We start from the raw sequence: 24,677 nt of genomic DNA, 5'->3' as shown, positions 1-24,677 counted from the left end.
TATTTGGACTGATATGTACTGTGGTTCATGCTTTTATACAATCTATCGCACTCTCTAGCTCACAGCAGGTATCCTTGAAGTGAGGACTAGTTGCATCCTGGTGTTGTAAGACTTGCCTTTGAGTTAATAGGGAAGAACTTTTCTATTTAAATACATAGGGATTGCTCAAAAATGGTCAAGGCAATCAATAGCTCCTCACATCAAACATTGCTTATACATGTACAGTTTAATGAATATTTTCACGACTAAGATTTAATAACAAAAAATACATCATGGAAAGCTCAAACTTTTGAAAACAACTTCAACCACCCACACAGAGGTTGTAATCCAGTTTAAATGGCTGTAGTTTCACTTACATGAAGCACACTAAGCTCCATTTCTCTAGCTAAAGAACTGGAAGTTGGTCTTCAGTAATCTCTTTTTAAATGTCCATTTTGGCGACTCATTTGCAGAACAGGTGGCAAGTATCTTGTGGCCAACACATTCACTTACAATGTCAGAAACAATTGGTGGGCAGAAGCAGGCAGTATAGAATCTGCATGACTGCAACAATTAAAAAAAAACTATTTAAAAGGGCATCCAACAAAAATGTATACATGTTATGCTGTTTTATTACTCCTGTTATTATCATTGTTTGTGATGGCCATCAGAAACAGCACTGCAATACACTGAACTTATGGCAGATGGACAACTGCCATCTTTTGGTTATGCTAATGAGAAATGTCGCTTTTTATGTACTTTGCTGTTTTTTTCCCCAGATGTGTGTGCTCATAGTGAAAACCTAATTCTACTTTTTTATGCTTAAGTGGATTGCTCGAGTTTTATAATATTGTAATTAAACTGTACACTAATGATTCATTCCCTAAAAATTGAGCCATAGTCCTATTAATGAGAACAGGTAAAGAAGAAAAGCAAACATGGAAAGAATACTGACTCTCACTACTGAAAAGCCAACTTAGAAGGTCCTTAAAGTTAGATGCTGCCCAGAAAATAGAAGGAATAATCTTGCAATGCTACGGAAGAGTTTACCTTCCTGAAGACAAATAACTACAGCAGTAGCCCAAAGAGACCATGAATGTAGATTGAAAAGCAAATGAATAATGGATAAAGTATTGGTGACTCTTGGCTACATTCAGTAACAACAATAATGGGGCATCAGACGTTACTTCTCAATCAGAAACGATTCATGTGGCCCTGGGCAACCTGTTCTAGGTGTCCCTCCTTGAGCAGGGACATTGGACTAGATGATTTCCAGAGCCCCTTCCAACCTCAACCATTCTGTGGTATGTCATGGCTGCTCTGGCAAGTTGACTCCCAATACAAGGAAAGAGTCAAGCTTTCAGTATTTAGATGTATCACTAGCGCATTCGTGAGGTTTTTTTCAGGGCCTTGTTTCACAGATTTGAGGTGTTGTAACACTGGAAGTCCAACTGTTTCATCTGGTCAAAACTGGTTATGTCTACATACAGAGATATCAGAAAGAGATACACAAAAAAGAAAAGTAATGTGCTTGTCAATTAACGCATGAAAATACGTTGCCATCTCTTTAAAGAGAGAGGGGAAGTTCTATCATCAGCAACATTTCAAACAAATCTTAAGGAGATACTTTAGTGTAATAATCTGAACTGGGAAGTGGAGAGATGTAGCTCATCCTAGCAGTGGTGCAGAAGCCAAAAGGCATCTAGTCCAGAAGAAAAAAACAGTATCTGACTGAGCAGGCAGTCTTCATGCTTTATTTTTCTTTCATAGGTAACACATGTTTAATGCAAGTCATATGACTATTGGAACAGTCTATCTTCGATCACTCACTGTATACTTGTTAAATAGCTCTATCATTTTCATTTCCTTCAAGTAAAACAAACTATGACCTTTAGGATACCAAAACGCAAGATTTTCTAAACCAAAATTTAGACAGAGTCAGACACCTAAATAACATCAAGATGAACAATTGTGAGAAGCACTCAAACTCCAAATGGGTTTATCTTTTCTGAAAATCTAGCCAGGTATATCAATGCCTAAATGTAACCCAAATTCTTCTTAAAATGTGGTTCACACTATATATACTAAATTCCATTGAAGTTCAGTCTTTGGTATGCATCTTCCCACACCACTGAAAAGAACAGGTTTGTAGTAGAAGAAAAAACATTGCCAAAGTACTTAGCAAAGAAAGTGCAGTGTAAAAAATTTGTCAGAATTATTGTTTCAGATAGGTGTGAGTTCTAAACCTGCTCATCATCTTCATATAAATAGCTAAAGAGAACCAACCAGGATTCCTCAAACGGCTGGTCTTCAGAATTGAGACCCAGCTAAAATACCTTCACACTTGTAAGCTGACACAAGGTTCTATTTAACCATAGAATCATAGCATGGTTTGGGACCTTAAAGACCATTTCATTGCAATCCCCCTTCCATGGGCAGGGATACCTCCCACCAGAGCAGGTTGCTCAAAGCCCTATCCAGCCTGGCCCTAAACACTTCCAGGGATGGGGCTCTTACAGCTTCTCTGGTTAGCCTATTCTGATGCCTCACCACCCTCATAGTGAAGAATTTTTTCCTTTTATCTAAACCTACCCCTTTACAGTTTAGAACTGCTGCCCCCTGTATTATCACTATATTACCTGACAACAAGTCCCTCCCCATCTTGCCAGTAGGCCACCTTTAACTGAACAAAGACAGCTTTGGTCATAATGTTGAACACAACCACCAATTGTGGTTTATTTCATGCTAAGATGAAGAGGGAAGAAAGTTTGGATGTGGGCACTCAGAACGTTTTGGGGTGTTTTTCCCAAGAGCAGATGTTTGAAGGAAGTCTGTTTTATATCAATTTGGTATATTGTTTTGAATGGACACAAAATGTCCATGTAGTAACAGTACACCGGCAGCTGTCATTATCTATCCAGCTTTATCTTTCAGTACAGTTATGGGTATATACAACATCTGTATTACTGCCAATTAATCAGTCATTGTTATTGCCTGGTTATCAAACAAAAAATCTGGGAAGTCCAAACCATTTGCACTTCCAATGGTGCAGATCCCTCTCAATTTTTAGATCAGGCTATTATGTCCCATATTTTGAAATACTCAGAAAGCTCTCAGGAGTTGTTTTCTCTTAGGAAAAAAAAACCACATGAGATATATTTTTTTTACTGAATTTCCTCAGGCTTCTGGAAGTGTATGTTTCATACTAGATATACTGAGACAACTGGTAATGATCACTTCAGTACCAACTTAGCATTTACGTTGTGTAAAATCCATCACATGGTATCTATGCATATAGCTATGAATGTTGATCATCAAGACAGAGGAATTTAATTCTCTCATCTGCTGAACCATATAAAAAAATATCATGTTCAGGTAAGGCATACAACAGAACTTTCAATTCATTAGTCGTATTTAGTAAAATGCAGTGGCAAGACTATGTTCAGTTTTGTTCTCATTCATCTGGCACAAAATCACCACACTGCATTGCTCTTTAAGAACAAGAGCATACGAAATTTACAGGTCAAAAATTAACATAAGAAACTCACCTGCAGACCAAGAAGGATTTCACTGCAATGGAAATATATTTTAAAATGATACTTCTCACAGTTTGGGACTGAATATTATCATTAACAGAGGAAAGCTAAAAGCTCTTTTTTTTTTCAAACAATATTTTGGCATTAAATGTGGGTATGAGTGAATATGCAGGGTTGATAGACAGCTCTTTATCACAGAACAGGTTCAAGCATGCATCACATTAATTTCAGCTTCTCCAACATGGCTCCAAACATCTATCTCTTTCCCAAAATCTAACAACGTAAGGTTTAGCTTCCATTCTTACTGAGTCATTAGTCTCTCTGTGGATACTGTAAATAAAGGCAATTGTGTATGGCTAATTGTGGCAGATATCAGATGACAGAATCAGTATACCCCAGTGGGATCTTAAAGGCGAGAAGATAAATGGAGGGCTTCAGACTACGAACCTGTCAGTGGGAATCAACAGGGTATTTCAAAATGAAAGATTCCATTTCACTGACAAAGGGTATCTTTGCCACAGGAAAACAATCAGATGTTAGCTGTTCTTCTATAAATACACTCTGCATTTCATTTATAAAAAGAAAATTCAATTTTGACATCCACAGATAGAAAAGTACTTCCTGTTGGTCTCACAGTATACTACTAAAGTCATGCCCTGATTTAAAATTCTCTAATGAAATAACAAAGGCATGTTTACTATCACTAGACAAACAAACATGAAAAATTCCTTGGCTTTGTCTTCACTGAGATACTGCTGTGTACCAAATTTTGCTGGGAGCAACAAAATGTGCATTGTGTTAGGTTCTTTGATCTCCCCTGAATACTACTGCTTTTAGTACACAAAGCCTGAAAGATGAGTGATAGGGAGGATAGAAAAAGGAGAATAGAAGGAACATTGTACTTTTCTGACCTTCTACTGTCTGATGACCAGAAGACAGCATTTGTAGAGAACACTATGGTTATATATAATGTATGTGAATTTCTGAAGAAGGGTTCCTCCTTGAAAGACACTATAATGGCTGCACATTCACTCATACTATTTACAGGTGGCTTCGGACAGTTAATAATGACAAGAAACAAGCACCAAAGAGCTAAACTGAATTTGAATGGAGTTCAGAAAGCACAATGCTTTTAGTCCAGCAGCTATACTCTGCATCACCAAATCTTCCCAAATAAGGTCAAAATAATCTTAATGTGATTTCCCCTCAGATTCAGCTCCACTAATGTTAGCATGGGTGAGAGTCCATTTCAAATGCTTCATTGTAAAATCTTTCTCTTAAGTATCTAGCCTATCTAACTCTTTCAAATGGCACCGGAAGTTAGAGGCATGTCCAATTTCTATTAGGTTACGGTGATAGCTAAAACCACTGTTAGATGTGAAGAAATAAAACTGGACTTTATTTTTTTTCCTACCAATACATACTCTTAAAGATCAAACGTGAAAGATTTGAAGGAGTCTACAGAGGCAGCAGTTTGAACCTCTCCCACTGACTGGCTGCCAAACTCTCCCAGACTAAATAACATGTAGCAAAACAACATAGGTGAATTTGGTCAATACTTTTGTTTCAACATTTTCCTTTACACAGAAACACAAAGACTCTAAGGTTTTCAAGTTCTTCACAACCTAAACTCATCTTAAGATATTTATAAAGTCAGTCACATTTTCACAAAGCCCACCTTCTTGTAAGGAAATTGTCATTGTGATAAAGCCCATTTTAATCAGAATACTTCAGCCCAACACATGCAGGGAGGGATATAGCCCAAAGCTGGTCCTGAAATGAAAGTAAACCATCCTCCTAACTTACTGGAGCACTGATGCATTATTTTAGGACTAGTTTGAATGACTACATAAATAAGAATTAGACTTAAACCTCTTTTTTTTTTTTTTTTATTTTTTCCTCATTCCTAGCTAGCTCCTTTTTTGTTTTTCATTTTTCCCCCTCTTCCTTCCATATGTATGTTCATGTGTGTTTGGCTATTATAAGAACTTTAACAATACTGACGTTATACTCCTCAAAATTCATTTCAGAGACATGACTTTTATGGCTCCCATGATTCTTAAGCCACCTACGGTATTTGTAACTCACAGAATCAGAAACTAACACACAGACAGTGTAGCTTTTCATACAAAGGCACAATAGGAATGAATGTATTAACCTCTGTGGTGCATGGAATGTGTCAGCTTACACACTGGCAACTATTTCTGTGAAACTCAGCTAACTTCCGCTGGCTGTGTTAAAATGAAAAAAAAATCTTCCCCAGCATTATGTCCCACGCTCTCGTGTGCTGGCCAAACAACTGAAATATCTAATGTGCTACAAAGTCTACTTCATACTGATGCTGGCCAAACTGAGTTTGAGAATGCATTTTACATGCACTGTTTATAAATGCTGAGCTTTTCCTAGCAGGTATAAAGCTCTCTGTTGCATGTGACTTGGCAAATAATCATGAGCAGGGAAACAAATTAGCTATGGAGAGCATGTGTTTTTTTTGCTTTCTCTTCTTACAAAAGAGTGTCAATCGGGATTGTGCAGAACTAGAGATGATTTGGAACTTGATTTAATTTTAATCCTAAATTTTACCTAGGTTAATCCTATCAGCAAAGTGAATGTGTGGACATGGACATCAAATTTTCTTAATTCCAACAATTTGATGAGGGTTGGGGGGCTGATCAGGAACAGCTGAGGAACATCTGTACCACTATCATTAAGACCCATGGACTGCACCTTAAAATCTCCAAAATTTAGAATGATATTGGGAGTTTTGAATCCCATACATGCAGCCAACAGGCATACTCTTTAACATAGCTTAAAAAAGATGCTTTCAGGCCCTTCCACCTGTTTTATAATTGCCTTTGTTAAATTAGTATAATCACTTGTTATCTGTGCTACAGCAGTGCCTAATATGTGCTGGGTCCCATGAAACACATCGGGAGGGGCCAGTTGTTGCGCTTACAGGCTTACAGCCTAAAAGGCCATAATCACATTAAGCGACTTCTAAGCAGTTCACAAGTGCTTGTCGGGACAGAGCTTTTCTGTGGTACGGTGTGAGTCTACAACCCAGCGGCCGGCACAGCCTGCCTTGGAAGTCTGGTGGAAGGGGCCAACTAACACACCGGCTTGCTGAAATCTGACGTGCCAACCTACCCGTGGTTAGATTGGCGATACAAATACAGAAACATAACGAAAAGTTCCCTAAAGGTGTGAGGAAAACGAACACAGACTGATAACTATTTCGCTTCAGATGCCAATGTTGCGTAGAGAGCGCAGACCAACAAACCCGCTCACGCCACTGTGTGCTGAAGGAAGTGAAGAACCGCTTACCGCATGCGGGGAACCTGCAGCTCTGCTGCCTGCTGCCAGACTTACCTGCAGTTGGAGCGGGCCTAAGCCCGGCGTTGCTGCAGCAGCAGCTGCCATGGTAGTCGGGATCAGCTGAACGGGGTAGGGGTCACCTAAGTAAGAGAATAATAGAGGCGTCAGCACCTTTTATCTGCTCTCCACCTGCAAATTAAAGTCCTGCATTCACTCCTTCCAAAAGCCTTCTTTTGTGTGCCTTGTTGAGGCCTAATGAAAAGCTCTATTGTGCAGCCTTTTACTAACACTCTTTTCACAATTCTGGCTGAGAGAGGAATGTGAATAAAAGGCACAAGCAATTAAGGCGGAAACCTCATCCTTTTTCATGATGTATTTAGGGAAATGGAAAAAAAAGTGCACATTGATCAGAAGGCTGCACTTCAAAAAAAAAAAAAAAAAGAGAAAAAAAGAGGGAAGAAAGAAAGAAGATGGGGGTGGGGGACAAGAAAAGGAAAACAGTACAACCTTGATAAGATCACAGCATTAGAAGGGGACAAATTTACAAGCTTGTCCACAATATGGAGTTAACCAAACTCTGGTCACTGTTAGTAAACCGAGCCTCACACAGATCAGGAGTGGCACTCCCCTCACTACTGGGTTTTCTTTTAGGTGAGAAAAAAGCCTTCCTTTGCACTTTCAGGGTTTGAGTCTGTAACAGGAAAAAGCATGTGGAGTACATCAGAGACAAGCCTGTGATATCCCCACACCAACTCCACCTCATGACTTGTGATTCAGTTTTGCTTTTGAGTGAAAACTGTTTCAGCTTTAGTAAGGGTTCCATTGTACAGAGCAAGATAAAGGGATATAGTAAAGGCTTAAGAAAAAGTTGCAGGCATTTCTAAAGGAATATCACCTGAGGTGGCAAAAATTAAGATGGAGACAGGCATGTTTTAATGTTATGAAGCATTCACTCCTTATTTATCCCATTTGTTAAAATAAACTTCATGCTAACTCCCCAACACATCTGTTAATAAAACTTAAAAAAGTAAAACACACACACACAAAATGCTACTTGCATTATATTGCTTCTTCAAATGATAAAATGTTTAAGTACTTTCCACTCAAACAAGGATCACCAGATCCTCGATTTCTGTTTGTCCCTATGTTCTGGTAGCATAAGTGATTTCTGTAGCATTAAAAAAAAGCACTTCAAAAGAGACTACAGAAAAGTGAAGATGTGTTATCATGAAAATCTAGCTAAATGTTACAGTACCTTTTATTAGAGAGAGAGACTAAAACTTTTCCTTCTTTATTGTACTTTTTAAAAGTGAACTGGGGAAAAAGACAAATTAAGAAGGCAATGCAAGCTGTTCTGTGCAATCATTAGCTATTACTGAATTAAAGTTTATAACGGTATCAAACCTAAGTTACAGGCACAGAAAACAAAGGCAAAGAAATACACCTCGTGCTTTTGAAATGTTAGAAATAAGCCATGTTGGTGTATACTAGTTCAGGAAAACTGCTATTGTTTATTTTTTCCCTTTTATATTGCTATGTTCTTTACAGAGGTCTTTTCATTCACTGATTTTGATCTCCTGTCACAAATTAAATACTTTGACTTCTAGAGATGGAGGGCCAGAAAAAAAAATAGGCTGGGAAAGCATTTTAACAGATATTTAACCTCAAAGAGCATGTCTACTTATATGTGAGAACATCTTAAATAATGCTTTGCTGACTGAAGCCTCACAGTCTTTCAATGCTACCTAGTCAAGCAACGAGAATCCAAAGTTTGACCCAAGCATCCGCATTCACCATTGTCCCTGCTCCAGCACCAGGCCACAGCTCTCTATTTATTTATTTATCATTTTATTATTTTATGTATTTATTATTAATGGGCAGCAGATTCCCTGCTTTGTGTTTGTTGTTGTGGTGGTGGTGATTTGTTTGTTTTCCCAGAAGATACCATTGCTCAGTATTTTCTGCTTTCCTTTTGCTTTAACTGAGGTGTATACTTTCCACTTCGTATCACAGATTGCACGAAACATTTCTCTGACTTGAAATTTTCTCAGGAGTTATCCTGTGACCCAAGAAAGGGGCCTTAAATATATGAAGACATGGAGAAGAAAGAGACAAGGTCAAAGATTTAACGTGAATGATGTTCAGCTGCTTCCACACCACTAGTAGCTCAAAGGCTAAGCCCAGTATCATTCTAAAAGACTCATTTCTAGAAGAGGATGTTTTGTACAAGTACCAGCCATAAAAGAACACGAGACAATTACTTTCTCAAATGCAAAGAGAATAACATGGGAAATGATGCTCACTAGAATGTTATTTTACATTAAGTTTGCACTTATAAGTTAATATATATTAAAACATACAAATTAAAAGATTAACTTCTCCATGTGCAGTCCCATGTTCCCCATTTCTCCATATAAGCCTCAGCCCAGTCTTCTACAACCTCATGCACAATTAATCAATCTCACTATTTTCAGCTCCCTAAACTCATACCCTATCTGTTGCGCTAATTCCTATTTTTTGTGATTCATTTTGTAATTATATCTGGTGGGCACTCAGGAGATAAGATATATTGAAGTCCCCATGGTCATGCACATACAGTCACAACCACTGAATTTGGTGGCTTACAGGAATGCCTCCCTAGGCATCCTTAGCAATGGACTCCTAAGGGACAAGTCTAGAAAGTAAGTCCATGAGCTTACTACACCAATACATGCTAATGTAGTTTTTCAGAGGTGTAATTCTAGGGAAAAATATTAAATTCATCCAAAAAATTGATTTTAACTGTGCAGAACTAGGCTCTCCTGTCTACTAGGTAAGTTGTTTGTTAGCTCACTCTTCAATGGGTTTTGCATATTTCTGGCACTCCAAAATGTTTTTAATGAACAAAAATATAAATCAAATCTGAAAGGCTTCTGTAGTCCGTCATGTATCTTTGCATTGTTATGCTTTGGGAACATCCTCTGCTATCTCATGCTTAACTTAGGGGTTTAGCATTTCTTCTTATGAAGAAAAATACACCCTGCCCATACTCCAAATCTTTCGCAAGTGCAATTTATGCACAGTACATCCCTCTCACTGCTCCCACAGTACAGACACAGCAGCAGCAGCAATGGAGTTGGAAGAATGCACAACGACGAGCAGAGGCACTGTCGGGGTTAGTGCTCCACTGTGCTTGCCCGCTACAAACATCTAACAAAAGATCACCTCTGTCTGGAGGAGCTCACCGTCCACAGGAGACAAAGCACAAAAGAGAGGAATATGCTGTGCCTCATCCGAGGTCATGCAACAGCCCGGGGGAAAACCCACAGACAACTCCTAAGCCAGTGCCCTTCCAAGGGAAGGTTCCAGGTCCTACGTGAATGTGGAGGCCAAGCACTCATATACTCACATCACATAATGCAGGAGCAACCACTACCTCTCAAAGTAATAACAAAGGCTTCAAGTCTCCTCTGATAAATATGTATCTACTCACTCTTTGCTACTGCTCTAGAATGTGGTATCTCTTTTTACTGTCCTTAAATTTTTTCACATATTGGACAAGTCTATGTGGACAAGACTATTCCTGTATTGGACAAGACGATTGTCTGTGCAGTTTTAGTTAATTCTGAAGTCTGGGAAATGTGTTTCATAACTATTTTGTTAATACTTCAGTAAATATCTTATTTTTAGATGTAAAAAGTCACTTTTTTTTTCTTTTTTTTCCCAAGCTCTGGGAATATGTCAGGAATGTGAAGCAAGATGCACAGTTATTAGAAATACCTATTTCCCAAGTCATCCACAAGCTTCTATCACTGAAAAGATAAATAAATGCTCAAACAATTATATTACATTTCAACTCATAAAATTTGCTGTTAACCCACTAACGCACACAGGCAGGAGCGTACCTCTGTGAATCTTTCAGCTATCAAAAGAAATATTTTGTACATTTCTTTCATGTTCCATCTCTTATTCTGAGTGGCCTTTTCTTATAAAATAAGCATCAGAGAGTTTTGTTGTTGTTGTTTTTTCTTTAGTTCAATATATGGTAAAATCTGGAGCAGGTCAAAGGCTGGGATTTTTATTGCAAGAACATGATAAAAATTATTTAATTAGCTGACAAATTCTTCTGTTATACATAGTCATTCCCCACCTACCCTGTGACTTTACTTTGAAGAACATAATTATTCAAGACTGACTACTTGAAAAGAGCACAGAAATAAGTTTGTGCCAGTGATAAAGCTTGTAAAGAAGTGAATGGGATATGTCAGACTGGATGAGCTGATGGGGTGTATTAAAGGTGTTGGTACATACTGTAAGCAAAGGAGAATGCCATGGACCAGGCGTGGCTTATGGAAGGAAGAAGGCAAAGCTCAACCCTCAATTCTGGGCCAATTCTCTATTTCTCTATCTTTCTTTTGGTCCGTCTTCCGCTAACATACCCAGAACTTCTTTCCCGATAATTTATGCACTGCAACTTCTTTCAATTTCAAATCACACCTTCATCCTTGCCCAAAATAATCTTCTAAGATTTTGCTTACAAGAGCATTTTTCACAAAGTACATTCACTTTTAAACCACTCTTTCTATGAACCCTCCCCACCATCCTCCACTGAAAACAGTCTGTGAAAGTAAGCTGTGGTACAGAGCCAAGTGGACATCATGTCCCAAAACACAAAATAACAACCCTGTGCTTAGGAACTTAATTTTCAACTGACTAGCTACCAAACTCACAGATATTAAATGATTTCCATGCTTCTAGATGTACAACAGTGGCTCTTAAGCCATTTACGTGTTTTGCAAAATTTTATCAAAGGAGCTTAGTAAGTTAAGAAAATTAATTTATTTTTTTTAAGGGAAAATAAAACATAAGAGCTAACATTATGTGTGTAGCACCATTCACCTAAACTCACAAGGCATTTTTTGTATTCCTTTCTCTGTCACTCATCTCATTTATTCTCCTTCATGGTGTAATCCCCCCCAGCGTCTTGTCTCATCTCCTGACAGGCTGTAAGCTCTTCAGAGAAGGCACAATTGTCTTACTTGCTATATAAATCAAGTTACATGCTAATGTTAAATTATAATGTTTTGACAAGATTTTTAGGTTGAACCTGATTATATGAAACAATAGAACTCTCTGATTTTTTCCTGATTTTTTCTTCTTTAAATAAAAAAGAAACCAGAAAAGGAGAAGAAGGGTTATATTTCTCATGTTTTTTTTTTTTTTTTTGTTAATTTGATTTTTTTTTTTACTCATTGTTTTTCTCCTACCTCTCTTTCAGGGACAGCAAATGAAAAAAGTTGGAGGTCATGGAAGGAGAAGAAAAAAATAAAACAGTGAAAAGAAAATAAGTATGAAACAAAAACAAATCCTTAAAGTATAATTTCCAAAAACAGAATGCTAGTCTAAATTCCATGAAAAATACCAGAATAAACATTTCCTTATAGTAGATACTGTTCAATAAAAAGGAATCTACATTATCTTCTCCCCATGTCTGACAAGCTCCAGAAAAAGCCACAATTTTACACTCAGTTTATTACTTAAGTATATTTATAATGATTTATCACAGCTGATGGGTAACTGACAGGTAAGCCACTACATCTCTTCTCACCACTCACTCATCCTCATCCTCATCCTCATCCTCATCCTCATCCTCATCCTCATCCCCACTTTCCTTTCGGTTTTCTGGTGTGGTGGTGAACATGGAAGTGAGAGTAATGGGAGGCTGTGAAAGACATGGGCAGTGGTCCCCAACTTCTGGCCTTAGGCACTGGAAATTTAGACAGTTAAGAAAAAAGAGTATCAAGAAGATACCACTAGTGGCTTCCAAAAGGAAATCCAAATTGCCTGACTTCCTTTGAGGATATTTCTGGACAGTGTTGACCAACTACTACCTACAAGAGGTTAGCTTATGTTGTACTTTAGAGAAACAATTTGTCCTGTAGAAGAGGTGGCTTTGGAGGGACCTAAAAGCAGCCTTCCAGTTCCTACAAGGAACTCATCAAGAAGACAGAGCCAGGCTCCTCATGGCAGTGTTTGGCCAGAGGACATGACCCAATAGACATAAATTAAATCAAGAGAGGATCACATTTTCCCCATGAGGACAGTCTGACATTGAAACAGGCTCTCAAAATTGTTTGCGCTGTCTCTGTCCTTGGATATTTTCTTGCCCTGACTGCATAAAGCCCTGAAAGCCTAGTCTTATCTCATATACGACTCTGCTTTGAGCAGCAAGTTGAACTACAAAGACCTTCTGAGGTCCCTTCCAACCAGAATAATCTTATGATCCTATGATTTCCAGGGTGCCCAAATATTTGTTTTAAACCTGTTGAATATATGATGCTTATTGAAAAGGTCTGAGTACTAAGGAAAGGCAATGTATTCCCACCAAGATTTGTACATGCTTATAAATTTAAAAATCAGGATTTTATTTGGCAGCCCAACTAGGGATAACATTGCTAAAACATCAGGTATCTGTTATAGTCTAGAAGCTGAGCTGAAACTATCAGCCTGTTTTTACGGGGCCATTATTTTTCTTGCCTGTTTTGTTTTTATTAGTATTATTGTGAGAAGCCACACATAGATGTAGGGGATATGGGATTCTTTCAGTTAGAAATTGTCTTTAGTGGTGTTGTTAGTTTTCGCAGTTTCGATGCCTTCCATTGCGTTTGCAGCCTTACAGAAGTGACACATTCTCAAGTATGTTAGAAGGCAAAGTTGTTACCAAAAATTCCTCATTCTTGCTGTTTCTATCCACAATGCTATTATTCTTTTCTTATGCTAGGGGAGACATGAGAGTTTAGTCATATGCTCAGTCTTTTATGAGGCATAAACAGTAGCCCTGAAAGATGACTAGCATCTTTATAAAGAAGCTACAGTGTGTGGTCTTCACAACACATGGTTCCTATTTTTGTCATTCTGATAAAAGCATAGCAATGTCAATAGTTTTTCTTGTGATTTGGTGATTGTCAATGACCTGTGTGTCAGCTGATACAGCTGACACAGTTAAGCCAGAAATTAGCGCTCAGTCTCTTCAGAAGCCAGACACATGGACACCAAGTACAAGAAAAATTATAAGACAGTCCACATGATACTCCATTAAACAATGAAACATGTGACTAACTAAAAAACAGAGATACATCAGCAAATTTCCCTGAGGAAGTTTATGGTATTTAACTCCTAAACATTAATTTTATTGTACTGTATGAGGAACCAATTAACTGAGTTTCATTTCTATCAGACAAGGAACTGTTCAGAACATAGATGAACAGTAAATTCAGCACATTTTAATTGTATTAGGCTTGGCTTGTTCATCTCACACATTTTTCCCAATTTTAAAAGGTAATTAGATATTTCATCAATAACTTTGTATGCATTATTTTACTTAGAACACTTCCAGCAGGAATGAGCTGGTATGTAAGAAACATACAATGTATCTATTGTATATTCACATTTTTCCCCCCTAATTGGATATGGTTGAAATAGTGATTAAAGTGCTTTCAGAAAGCCCTATGTTGATGACATCTGACTGGGAACACAATATGATTTGTTACAACAAATTATTCACAGGGGAGAGGAGGAATGGGCAAGGAAAAACAGTTCTTGTTTCTAAAATCTGGCATATTTCCCTAAAAATAACATAGGTATAACAGCAAACAAAGGGCTACCTAGAAGTTTTCATGAGAATTTCTGAATAACCTGGGAAATATATGTGGTCTAAATCCCACTTCAAGAACATTTTGAAATACAGTATTAGCAACTATTGTTTCATGAGAAAAAAGAACAAATCCTAAAATCCCCATATAATTCAATTTCTTGCACACCTCGGCTTAGAAAACAAAGCGTGTTGTTCTTTATCCTCCAAAGAAGAAACTATCTGGCATTCTACAGCTTCAATCATATTGAAAAACCTCAACACCAACACACTGTGCCACACTACCATAAGAGGCTAATCAACATTTCACATCCTTTTAAAGGGTTCATCAAATGCTTAAAAGAAGCAATGGAGTGCACTTTCCAAAATATATCTTACTTAGCACCGTTAATTGGGGGGAACCCATCTTCTTTATGAAGTTTGTGCTATTCAGAGTCTTGTAGTAGAAAAACAATTGTAAACAATGCTGTAAATATGTAACCACAGAAGAGGCAGTGGGAAGCATTCTGTCTTTGTGCATTCTGCTGCTCACACTGGGCAGAATAACTAATATACCACTGTTCCCATCTTACTCCCTTCTTCCTTTTCTGTAAATTGTTCCCCAGAAGCAGCTTCCTTTGTTTTAACAAGTTTTTATTTCTTTCCCTTTGTTAGCTCTTATATAGGAGACAATCTTACTGTAAAGTTCCACACACAGACCTACACATATGTGCATTCATAAAAGGATCATGCTAGTTTCCACTAAGGAGCAGCCTCTTCTGAGGTGGAACTATGAGTTTTTTCAAGGGCACAATAGAAAACTTCTTATCTTCTATTGCTTACACTGTTTTTGTGCTTTCAACACACTTCACAAATATTAATTAGCTCTAAATAAATTCTAATTATTTCTAAGAGTGGCCCTAGCAGATCTGTATCATCTGGTGTGAAATCTGACTTCAGTGAAGTCAACAGCAATGGCTTCTCAGACCCAAGTAGAGCTGACATTTTGGTCACCATTGTGTAGATGCTGGGAGGTGTGTATTATCTAACAAGTATCACAAGTGGAGCTGAACCAGTAATAGCAGTAGTAACAAATGATAGGGTTAAACACAGCTGGCTGAGAAAAAATTAGAACAGTTAAATGACCTGAGTCAATCTGCATAGTCTAAGTGTGGGAAAAGCTTTGCTATAGTTTGGGAAATGCAATTATCTGGCTCTGTTTGGTTTCAACATCAGCTGAAATGGAAGGAGCTCACCTGCTGATAAAAAACAATCTATTAATATATGCAGGATACTGGGGTTAACTCTTAACAGCTGCACATGACAGAAGTCACTTAGTAAACACCCCACTTTGAAACATCAACATCAAAGAGAGTTCTGATCTACATATATAATACTATGTTATATATAGTATTAATGTAGTATTAATGTATAGTATTAATGTAATAATTAGCTAATAATTAGCTAATAATTAATACTATATGTTATATATACTATATGTTAGGTATAGTATTAATATTTACTAGATAAATATAAATCTAAAAATATTAGACATTGTGCAAATAATAATATACAAAGAGGCTAGCATGAAAATTAAAATATTTAAATTCTAAATAGCACACAGTGATTAGATATGTAACAGATAGGTAGCTAACCAGTATTTTTCTTGCTAATCACAGACAATATAGCCACATCACATACTTCCAACTTATTTTTCCTCACATGAAAAAAATTCTTTGATTGTAGATAATAATATTTAATACTTTTCACAACCAAGCAACTGCACCTAGGTATGGAGGTCAAGAATCAACTGAAACCACAGATCATGAATCTTTTTCTTAAATAGAAATGTAATCCTAATAGAAGTTCCTCCCTTTTTCTCTGCCAACTTTACCACTACACAATATGCCATAGAAAAAAAAGGGGAAGTGTCAACTTGTGTAAATTATCTCTTATGTAATGCAAACCATCTGCTTAAAAAACAAACCAAAATGAAAAACCAAGCCACTCCCAAGCATGACCTTCTATGGAGAAAAAGAAAGAAAAGGAAATTTACCACATTGAATCAAAAGCCAAAGACCATAACCTGCCATGTAACCATGGAGAAAACATTTACCCATCTCCTCCCTGTATTTACCTAATGTTGCAAAATATTTTGAAAAGTATAAGTGAATAATTTGCTGTGTATATATTAGAGATTGACATTATTATATTCTCTTTAGTATTTCAACCCTCTAGAATATTTCCATTCAGACAGAAACCTAAGCAGATAAACCTCTCTTTTTCAATGAGAGTAGCTCTTACACAATGATGCCACCGTTGAATCAGAAGATCTCTGAGTCAGGGAGACATCCCTGAGTCCAGAGACAGATAGAATCTGTCAAAGCACATAGGTACAAAGTATCAGTATACTCTTCCTCTGTTCTTCTATTCTTCTTTAGGTGTTAGTCATGACAGGAATCTAAATGGCCCCCTGCTATGACCTGCTATGGCTATTTTTGTGTTATTTACAATCTCACCTTCAAAAAAGGAAGCATTCGTAGAGAAAACAGCACTCCTCCGTTCCACTGTCTCTGGTTAAGTCATTATTCAATTGGGAAACACTGGCTGAGGAATCCTACCACATACACTCTCTAAAAGCACTGGAAGACATACGTCTAACCCTCTTTTCCTCTAACATGGACAGGTGAATCAAAAAGTATTGAATAAATTGATTTTGTTTCATTATCTAAGCTGAACGGGACAAAAATAGCAGTATAAATAGGTATTCATTCTTTTTTCTCTTTCACAAACCTCAAGGCTTGATCACACATTCTCTTCCAGCTGCAGCTGTGCTGGATGAAGAGGACAGCATCTCCAACCACAGTCCCCTGCCAAAGGTTACCACTGTGACCAAGCTGCTTGCTTAATCACTTCCCAACATGTTTCCATCAAAATGAGCCAGCTTAGCTTAAGCAATTTTTACAGAATTTTAACCGCTATCCCAGTTTGGACAGAAGCGAGTTAGGGAGTGCTTAACCAAGAAGCTTGGCCAGTATGCCAGAAGTTAGAGGCACAGTGATGAGTGGCAAGAGGTGGTAAACTCTTCAGCCACGTGGCCTGCAGACAGAAGACGGCAGGTAACCCAGCCATGAGGTATGACACAGTACAATCAACTAGAGAGCTGAAGCGCCTTAGATCACACACTGCTTAATTTGAGATACTCTTTTGGAGGTCTCATTTTACAAACAGACATAGCACATAACAGCGTAAATACTACGTCCCTTTCAAGATGTCCTCAACCCGATACCCATAATCAAGGTACTCAACATCAGTAATTATTTATGAAAATATACATTATTTATCATGGCAATCTCCCCTTCCTTTTCCCCCAAATTTTCAAATCTCCCTTTTATTGAGAAATACCATCTGGATTTCTCTAAGAACTGATTTTCATGGCTATTAGTTATTTGTGATTGGAACTCAATTGTCCCATGCAGATTTTCTATGTTCCTATGTGCAGGTTGTTAATGTTATTAAATAACATAATCCCACTAGACAATTCCTATCAATCAACCACACAAAATAATTTTGAAAATCTATCAGTCCAGAAAAACGGATAGATTTTCCAAAAGGCCTGTGAAGATGAAAGGGAGTCAGGTTATGCACTATGCACCTTAAGCATTTTCATTAGCACCAAAACACAGAATTGCAGTCAGCTAAAGATGCAGGTAGTGGGATTATCAGAAGTACATAAGAAGGCTTTGCTTCCAAAAGTGAACTTAGTGATCACTAAGTTAGGCATTTAATATGCTGAGAAGCTGAGCAAGTCAATCTGTTCTAAGTTCTCTGATGCAGTGCTATACTGGTATCCACTTTAGCTCATTTCAAGCTAGCATTGGTGACTGTACTGAAGTTCATAGCATTAATATTTGCTAAATATCCTTTAGATTTAGATCCTAGTGCCTTTTCAAATGGAGATGTAGTCTCCTAAATCATTCAGGTACTTCAGAAAATTTTATCCAAACCCCTTTGGTTTACAATCTACCACATCTTTGCCAAGAGGCCTGATAAACAGAAGGGCAAACAGAAAAGTGGGAGAAATATGTTTTAATAGCCTGTCAAAAACATTACTTGATGTGAACATGTTATAGTTTTAATGCAGCTACTTTTTTTTTCATTGCTACAAGCTTTCTAGGTGTAGCTAAATCCATATATGCTTTTGTTTACACTAAACTGAGTGGAAAGAAAAAATCCTTTGGATTACTTATCACTTTTCCTCAGCTTCTCAGTCAAATTCAGTCAAACATGCCAGGGAATCACCAAACACAGAGCTGTCTTTTTCCACTGGCTTCTGCTCAGTCCTAGACCTTGGCATGCTGTTAATTCCAAGCCTTACTGCCAGGAGCAGCAGCCACTTTGCTCTTTTTCTTTTTCCTTTTCAAGGTTATACAAACATGTGATGTCATATGTACTTCATGGATGTGAGGTACTATATGAATGTCTTACAGTTAATGCACATGCAGTAAATGGAAGGGAAAAAAAAACACCTCAACTCTTTCTATCAGACTATTCTTTCAAATCAGACTTCATTAACATGGAAATGATTTGATCTGCCAGATGTATCTAATAGGGTGCCTTTCTTGACCTTTTCCAGGCCTACAGTTACGTTAGCATCATATCCAGCATGGCTTTCAGTTAAACATTCTGTAATGTGGATCACTGCTTCTCCCTTTTGAGAAAGAACAAGTGTGAAATCACTGGAAGAACTGAATGAGCCTATGCTTTGGCACTGTAGCTGCTGAGGGATGTGAAGTGTTTTGAACAGTAATTTTCAGTAGTGGTCCCAGACTATAAAATGTTAGGAAAAGGCAGTTGTGGCCAAGCAACTCAAGTTCTCATTCAAGTACTATATCTACAATGTTACGGGAACTGAAAGAAATCTCAAATTGTGGGCTAAGCCAGTTTAACTAAAGGGATCTTTTTACATTCTAATTTTGTGAAACTACTGCAGTGGCAAGTGCTGAGTAATGCAAAATAACCAATGAATTCATGGGTTAGTCAATGATACAGATGGATAGACTAACATGGACATAGTAAAGCTAAGCACACATACTAGCAACAGAGAACAGAAGAGCAAGCAAATCCCAGATAACTCAGTAGGAGTCTGATGTCAGAAGAGTTATACAAGCAGAAATGCATGAAAATGAGACTATGAAATTCATCCTTTAGCTAATTCTATTCATGAAAATGGAGATCCTCAGTAAATCTTTAACTTGCATTTGTTACCATATAGCTGACAGGAACATGAAATCCTATAGAAGGCTTAAATAAAATTTCCTCCCCAAAAAAATGGGAGAGTGTAGAGAACAATACAAATCTCTCAAAGATTAAAAAAGTAGATGCTGTATTTTTTAGTGTTAGGCTCTCATAAATATAGTGTTAGTCCATCAAACTGAAAGGCATATGCTATCTTTGATCTCTGTGCAGAACCCCTGTTGAGATTAATGTGAGTTCTGTGTGAAGAAAGACACTAGAATAGGCCCTCAGTTCACAAATAGTAGGCAGGCTGCTTCAGGAAAAAAATGTATTTTCTTACAACAGTGTTGAAATTTATTGGGAAATTTCAAATAGCTTCTCTTCAGATCTATGTATGTTTGTGTGGTCATGAGCCTTCACTTGTCAAAAAGATCTGTCAGAAAGAAGGTGCATAAATCTTCTTTTTGTGTGAAATGTTTTGCTGTTACATTGAAACACATACTTATCTGACAATCTTTTCTCATACAACACTGACTACTCCTTCCTTTTAAACTCATCTGTGCAAGTTACTAGCTTTGTCCACTGGGCTAGAGAGGTGACACTTCTATACAGATTGGCATGAAAATGTGCCCTATAACCACTTCCAGCTAAAAAAGTCTACAGGACTTACTGCATCCCGCTTTGTAGCTGAAACCAGGAGGAAGAAGGAATCCTTGCTGAGCAGCTGCTGCTAGGGTTCGTTGGTCTGGAGGGAATACGGGAATCATTAATGGAGGCAGCTGACCCTGGACCTGCTGAACAGGAGAGGGAAAATCAAACGTGGAATTTTTTCTAGGGGAAAATGTTTGCTTACATGCTTCCTCTCACTTCTACTCTGTGAGGTCAGGTTTGAATATGCTCCTCCATAATGTTCCAGTAGCATCAACTATTCAGCCTCATCTTAATTATCAAAACACTTCATATGAATCACATTAATCCAAAATAAATCAAAAGATTGCACTGACGCATACCTGTTTTCCAATTAATTATTCCCCCCACAGTCCATAACCCTCAGTTCTATTTGACTACGGGGAGGGGTGGGGTTTATCGTATTGTGCAACAAAATCTTAGTCTCAAATAGTAGCTTTCATACTGACTGAGCACAAACACAAAGATCCAAATACACAGAAGTACAAACATGTGCAAAAGTAATGTACAGCACAGTCAGTACTATTTTTCTGCCCATATATGTGAATTTATATGTACACGTGAAAAGACAAAGTCTGTGAGATGTTAAGAAAAAAGCTGAGACACTTTATTCACAAATATAACACAGCTATGTCTAAAGTGTTAGCTGTTCAACTTTGCACAGCAACCGTATACAACCATGGAAGCCAGGAAGTGGAAAATATTATATTGTAAATGGATACTGCAAAAGACTTAAGACATGCAGAAATTAGTCATCAAAACTGGAAGTTTGCCATGGCACAGCATCTAATACTATTGCTTTTACCAAGTTTTGCCAGAGGTTTTAATTAGTAGAACTGGACAACGTCTTTGTATTTCACGCAGATGAGAAACAGAAAGTTTGCTAGATTAAACAATTAAATAGCTAGTTTTAAGTTAAACAAACAAACAAACAAACAAACAAAACACCACCCACCACCGTACTGACAAGTAAAACTTTATTTTCTGTAGATCAGTCAGTAGAGAATGACTCATTTTTTAAGAAAGGTCATTCTAGATTTGTAATTGCACTGTAAAGCTGAAGCATTGGAAGTATAGATCCATTACCACAGATTAAAAAAAAAAAAAAAAAAAAAAAAAAAAGTTTGTGTGGTCTGTAGACTTAAGAAACAAGGAGAATTAGGGTGTTGGTAGACAAGTGTTTTTAGCCAGAGGTATAAGAAGGTATTACTCCTTTCATTATTGCCTGTGTAGCAGAACTGGCAAAAGAGAATCTGTGTCAGCTCTTTGGCTGCCACAGCTCAGAGTACAGCATTTTAATTTAATTTTATTTTAATTTAATCTCCTGAAGATCCAGGAGATGTCTCAGTTCACCCAACACTGCTACAAAGAGTGATATGAAATTTGGGATCGTAACCTCTTAATTTATGCCAGGACCTGTCAACACCTATATGTGTGCTGCCTGTATCTTTATAGTCTGAAACAATTTGCAAGGATGAAGTTAAAGAGTGCGGTTGATGGAAATCCTTGCAGTGGGAGATTAAGATTGGGACTGAAACTGGAGTAGATGTGGCTCCATTCACTGAACTCAATTCGTTTTTTGTTACTTCAGTACTCTGCTTTCTGTTCTCATCCTCTTAACTATAAGGCATATGTACTTTAACTGGACTTCAGGAGATAAAAACATTTCAAACGTGACTTCTCATAATCACTCAGTCACCCTAGAACTAACAGTCCAATGTTTGCCTTTTCGTCTTTTTTTTTTTGCCTTTTTTTTTTTTTTTAAAGACAAAGACAAAGTAACTGTATTCTTTTAGAACAAAAATGAACAGCCTTGTGGAATTTTTGCATAGTACTCTTCTTCGGCAAAAAGCCACAGAACTTTTTTTTAAATGGTTTCCAAGGATGAAAGTGACTTTGCCAAGCAAAGAAGCTTCAAAACAGGACTCAAAAACACTAATAGAAAGACAGATGGTTCTACTAAGAGATTTGCTGCCAAAAAAAATGTTAAAAAAAAAAAAAAAAGTGAAAAAAATGGAGTGATGTTATTGAAGCTGACTGCAAAGTTCTCTGATGACTGCAAATACTCTTGTCCCACTGCAAGTGTTAACTCTGCCTCCAGGGCTAATATAACTAAAGCACCACACACACACAAATTGTCATTGCCAAGCCCACAATGTAGCACAAGTCTGCACTTGATTCCAAGTGACTGCCAAATACACGAGCAAAACACCACACTGAAAAACTCCCATTTAGGAAAACATTTACCAGGAAAATGCCCTTTCTTCTTAAACCTGACTGTTGCAATTCATTTATTTTTTTTTCAAATCACTGTTCCCCTTTGTCTCTCCACAGGGCCTTTAGATCCACTAATTTCAATGACACAAACCCAGTTGTGTTAAGGAGGTAAGGACTGTAGAGTGATGAGGATGGTTTGCATGGATACAGAAATAACGCAGTCAAAACAATGTGATTTTCATTCCAGGATGGAATGTATGTAGCACCACTCAAACAGCTACACTTCATTTTCTCCCAAATACAAATAAGTGCAATTATGATTTTATTTTAATCCGATTACCTGACACAATACAATACAAATTACTCTTCATTTTTATGGCTCATTTAACTACCACATTTTAACTTTTGTATGTTTATTATTATTACCTAGAATTGCTAGGATACAACTGTTTCAAGTGGCACAGAATACAGGCCCTTCATTCTGAGTTTTATGCGAAGGGTATTTTCCTTTTGTTGCTGTTGTTGTTTTTTAGCTATTACTACATCAATTAACAGCTCTTACAAAAGTTTTGCTTTGCTACATTGTTTGCATACTATCCAAAGTTTTCTCAACAATAATTTCTTCACTTCTAATTTCAATGTAATGGACTACAAACCAGAGCTATTTTCAGCCTTTCCAATTTATTCTGCTACTGGACAAATATATGTACACAAAATACTAACACATCTTTAGCAATAAAAAAATGAATAGAGTTGTCAAGATTGTCCACTTGCCAGTCTCTCTATATGATTGATTAACTCTTCTTAGTTGTAATTTCCTGAAAGATTGTAATTTAAATCCCAATGGATTTAATGGGCTAAAACCTCACCGTGTAACTTCTTATGTACTTTGTCATATTAGTCTGGATGATGCAGATACAATCTCCCAAGGGCCTGTTTTTTTCACTACACATATTATTGTCCCAATGTCAACTGAACAAACAGTTCCCTGCTCTTTCTCTCAGTTTTAATGCAATCACCACATATCTGATTAACCATAAGTACTCTTGGGCTGCAGATGTGTGTTATGCACAGAAAAGGAATCTGACATAAAGGAAACAGCAAAGAAATGAACAGAATGTCATGAGAGTTGTAGTTCTTTACGAAGTCAGTTCACCGCTCAGGGAATTTGTACTTTCATTCACATATCTCTGACAAATAATTTGATGCAAGAGAGAAGCCCATGCTGCAAGGAAGGAAGGAAGACCATACCACTTGACATTTAGGTTTTGAGAAATATTTCCCTTAAGTAAGTGGTTAAACAAGAGTTCAAACAGCCTCTCTTATTTATGATGAGGAGAGCAAGTCATCTTCTGTTATGGCAAAATATTTTAGGAGTGGCAGAAATTGAAACCAAGTTTTAACTGGAGCCCACACCAGTATCAGGGACCCTTCATACTCATCACTTAAAATACAAAAGGGAGACTAGCCCTAAAGATCTTAACAATAGAAAAACAGTATGAGCATGTGACAAGTTATTAATACTGTATTTACTGTGCAAGTGGGAAACTGAAGCAACCAGAGTTGCCTGTAAAGACTTTCAGTTTGGGGAAATGCCTCTCTGAATCTTTACTTGCTTTGATGCCTTTCAAATCTGACCTTAAATGACTTACCCTTAGCAAAAGAAATTTGTTATTAAACTTGGAACAGCTTCAAGATGTGGAAACCTAGGCCAGTATCTTCACAGATCTATGTGTTTCCTTTATGACCTGACCATAACAAATGCACTCACATAAGTAAGTGCATTCGGTGCAGCTAATGCCAAATTCACAGAATTCCTGGCTTCATTATAAGCGTAATACTTCTGTTTAAATTTTGGTCTCTTACCTTCTTTTAGGGACATACGATGGTTACCACAGCTACCTAAGCACTAAGCAGTATGTTTTTAACAGCTACCCCTACTGTTTGTTACTAGCTCCTGCTGTGACTTATATAAATTTAGATTGCAAACACTTGACAATTGCAGTTCTACTCCATTTTCTGTAAAATGCCACATGCACTTTGGGTCATTATATAAGTAGCTGCAAATACAAAACAGTTTGACAAAACAATAAGGT

The 24,677-nt window shown here is 37.3% G+C and overlaps 1 protein-coding gene across 1 annotated transcript in view; it reads right to left on the bottom strand.

Annotated features, from left to right (window-relative positions):
• The window catches only part of SOX5 (SRY-box transcription factor 5), a 290,578-nt gene that overhangs the window by 77,645 nt on the left and 188,256 nt on the right, over window positions 1-24,677 (bottom strand). Inside the window, exons 7-8 of the mRNA XM_084290955.1 lie at window positions 20,348-20,471; window positions 6,885-6,970 (exon numbers count right to left, since the gene is read on the bottom strand). Of these exons, the coding sequence (XP_084147081.1) occupies window positions 6,885-6,970; window positions 20,348-20,471 (210 nt within the window). The remainder of the gene's footprint in view (window positions 1-6,884; window positions 6,971-20,347; window positions 20,472-24,677) is intronic.

The sequence above is a fragment of the Netta rufina genome (assembly GCF_964035555.1).
Source record: "Netta rufina genome assembly, chromosome: 1".
In the NCBI taxonomy this organism is placed as follows: domain Eukaryota; kingdom Metazoa; phylum Chordata; class Aves; order Anseriformes; family Anatidae; genus Netta; species Netta rufina.
This window is presented reverse-complemented; position numbering and strand designations above follow the sequence as displayed.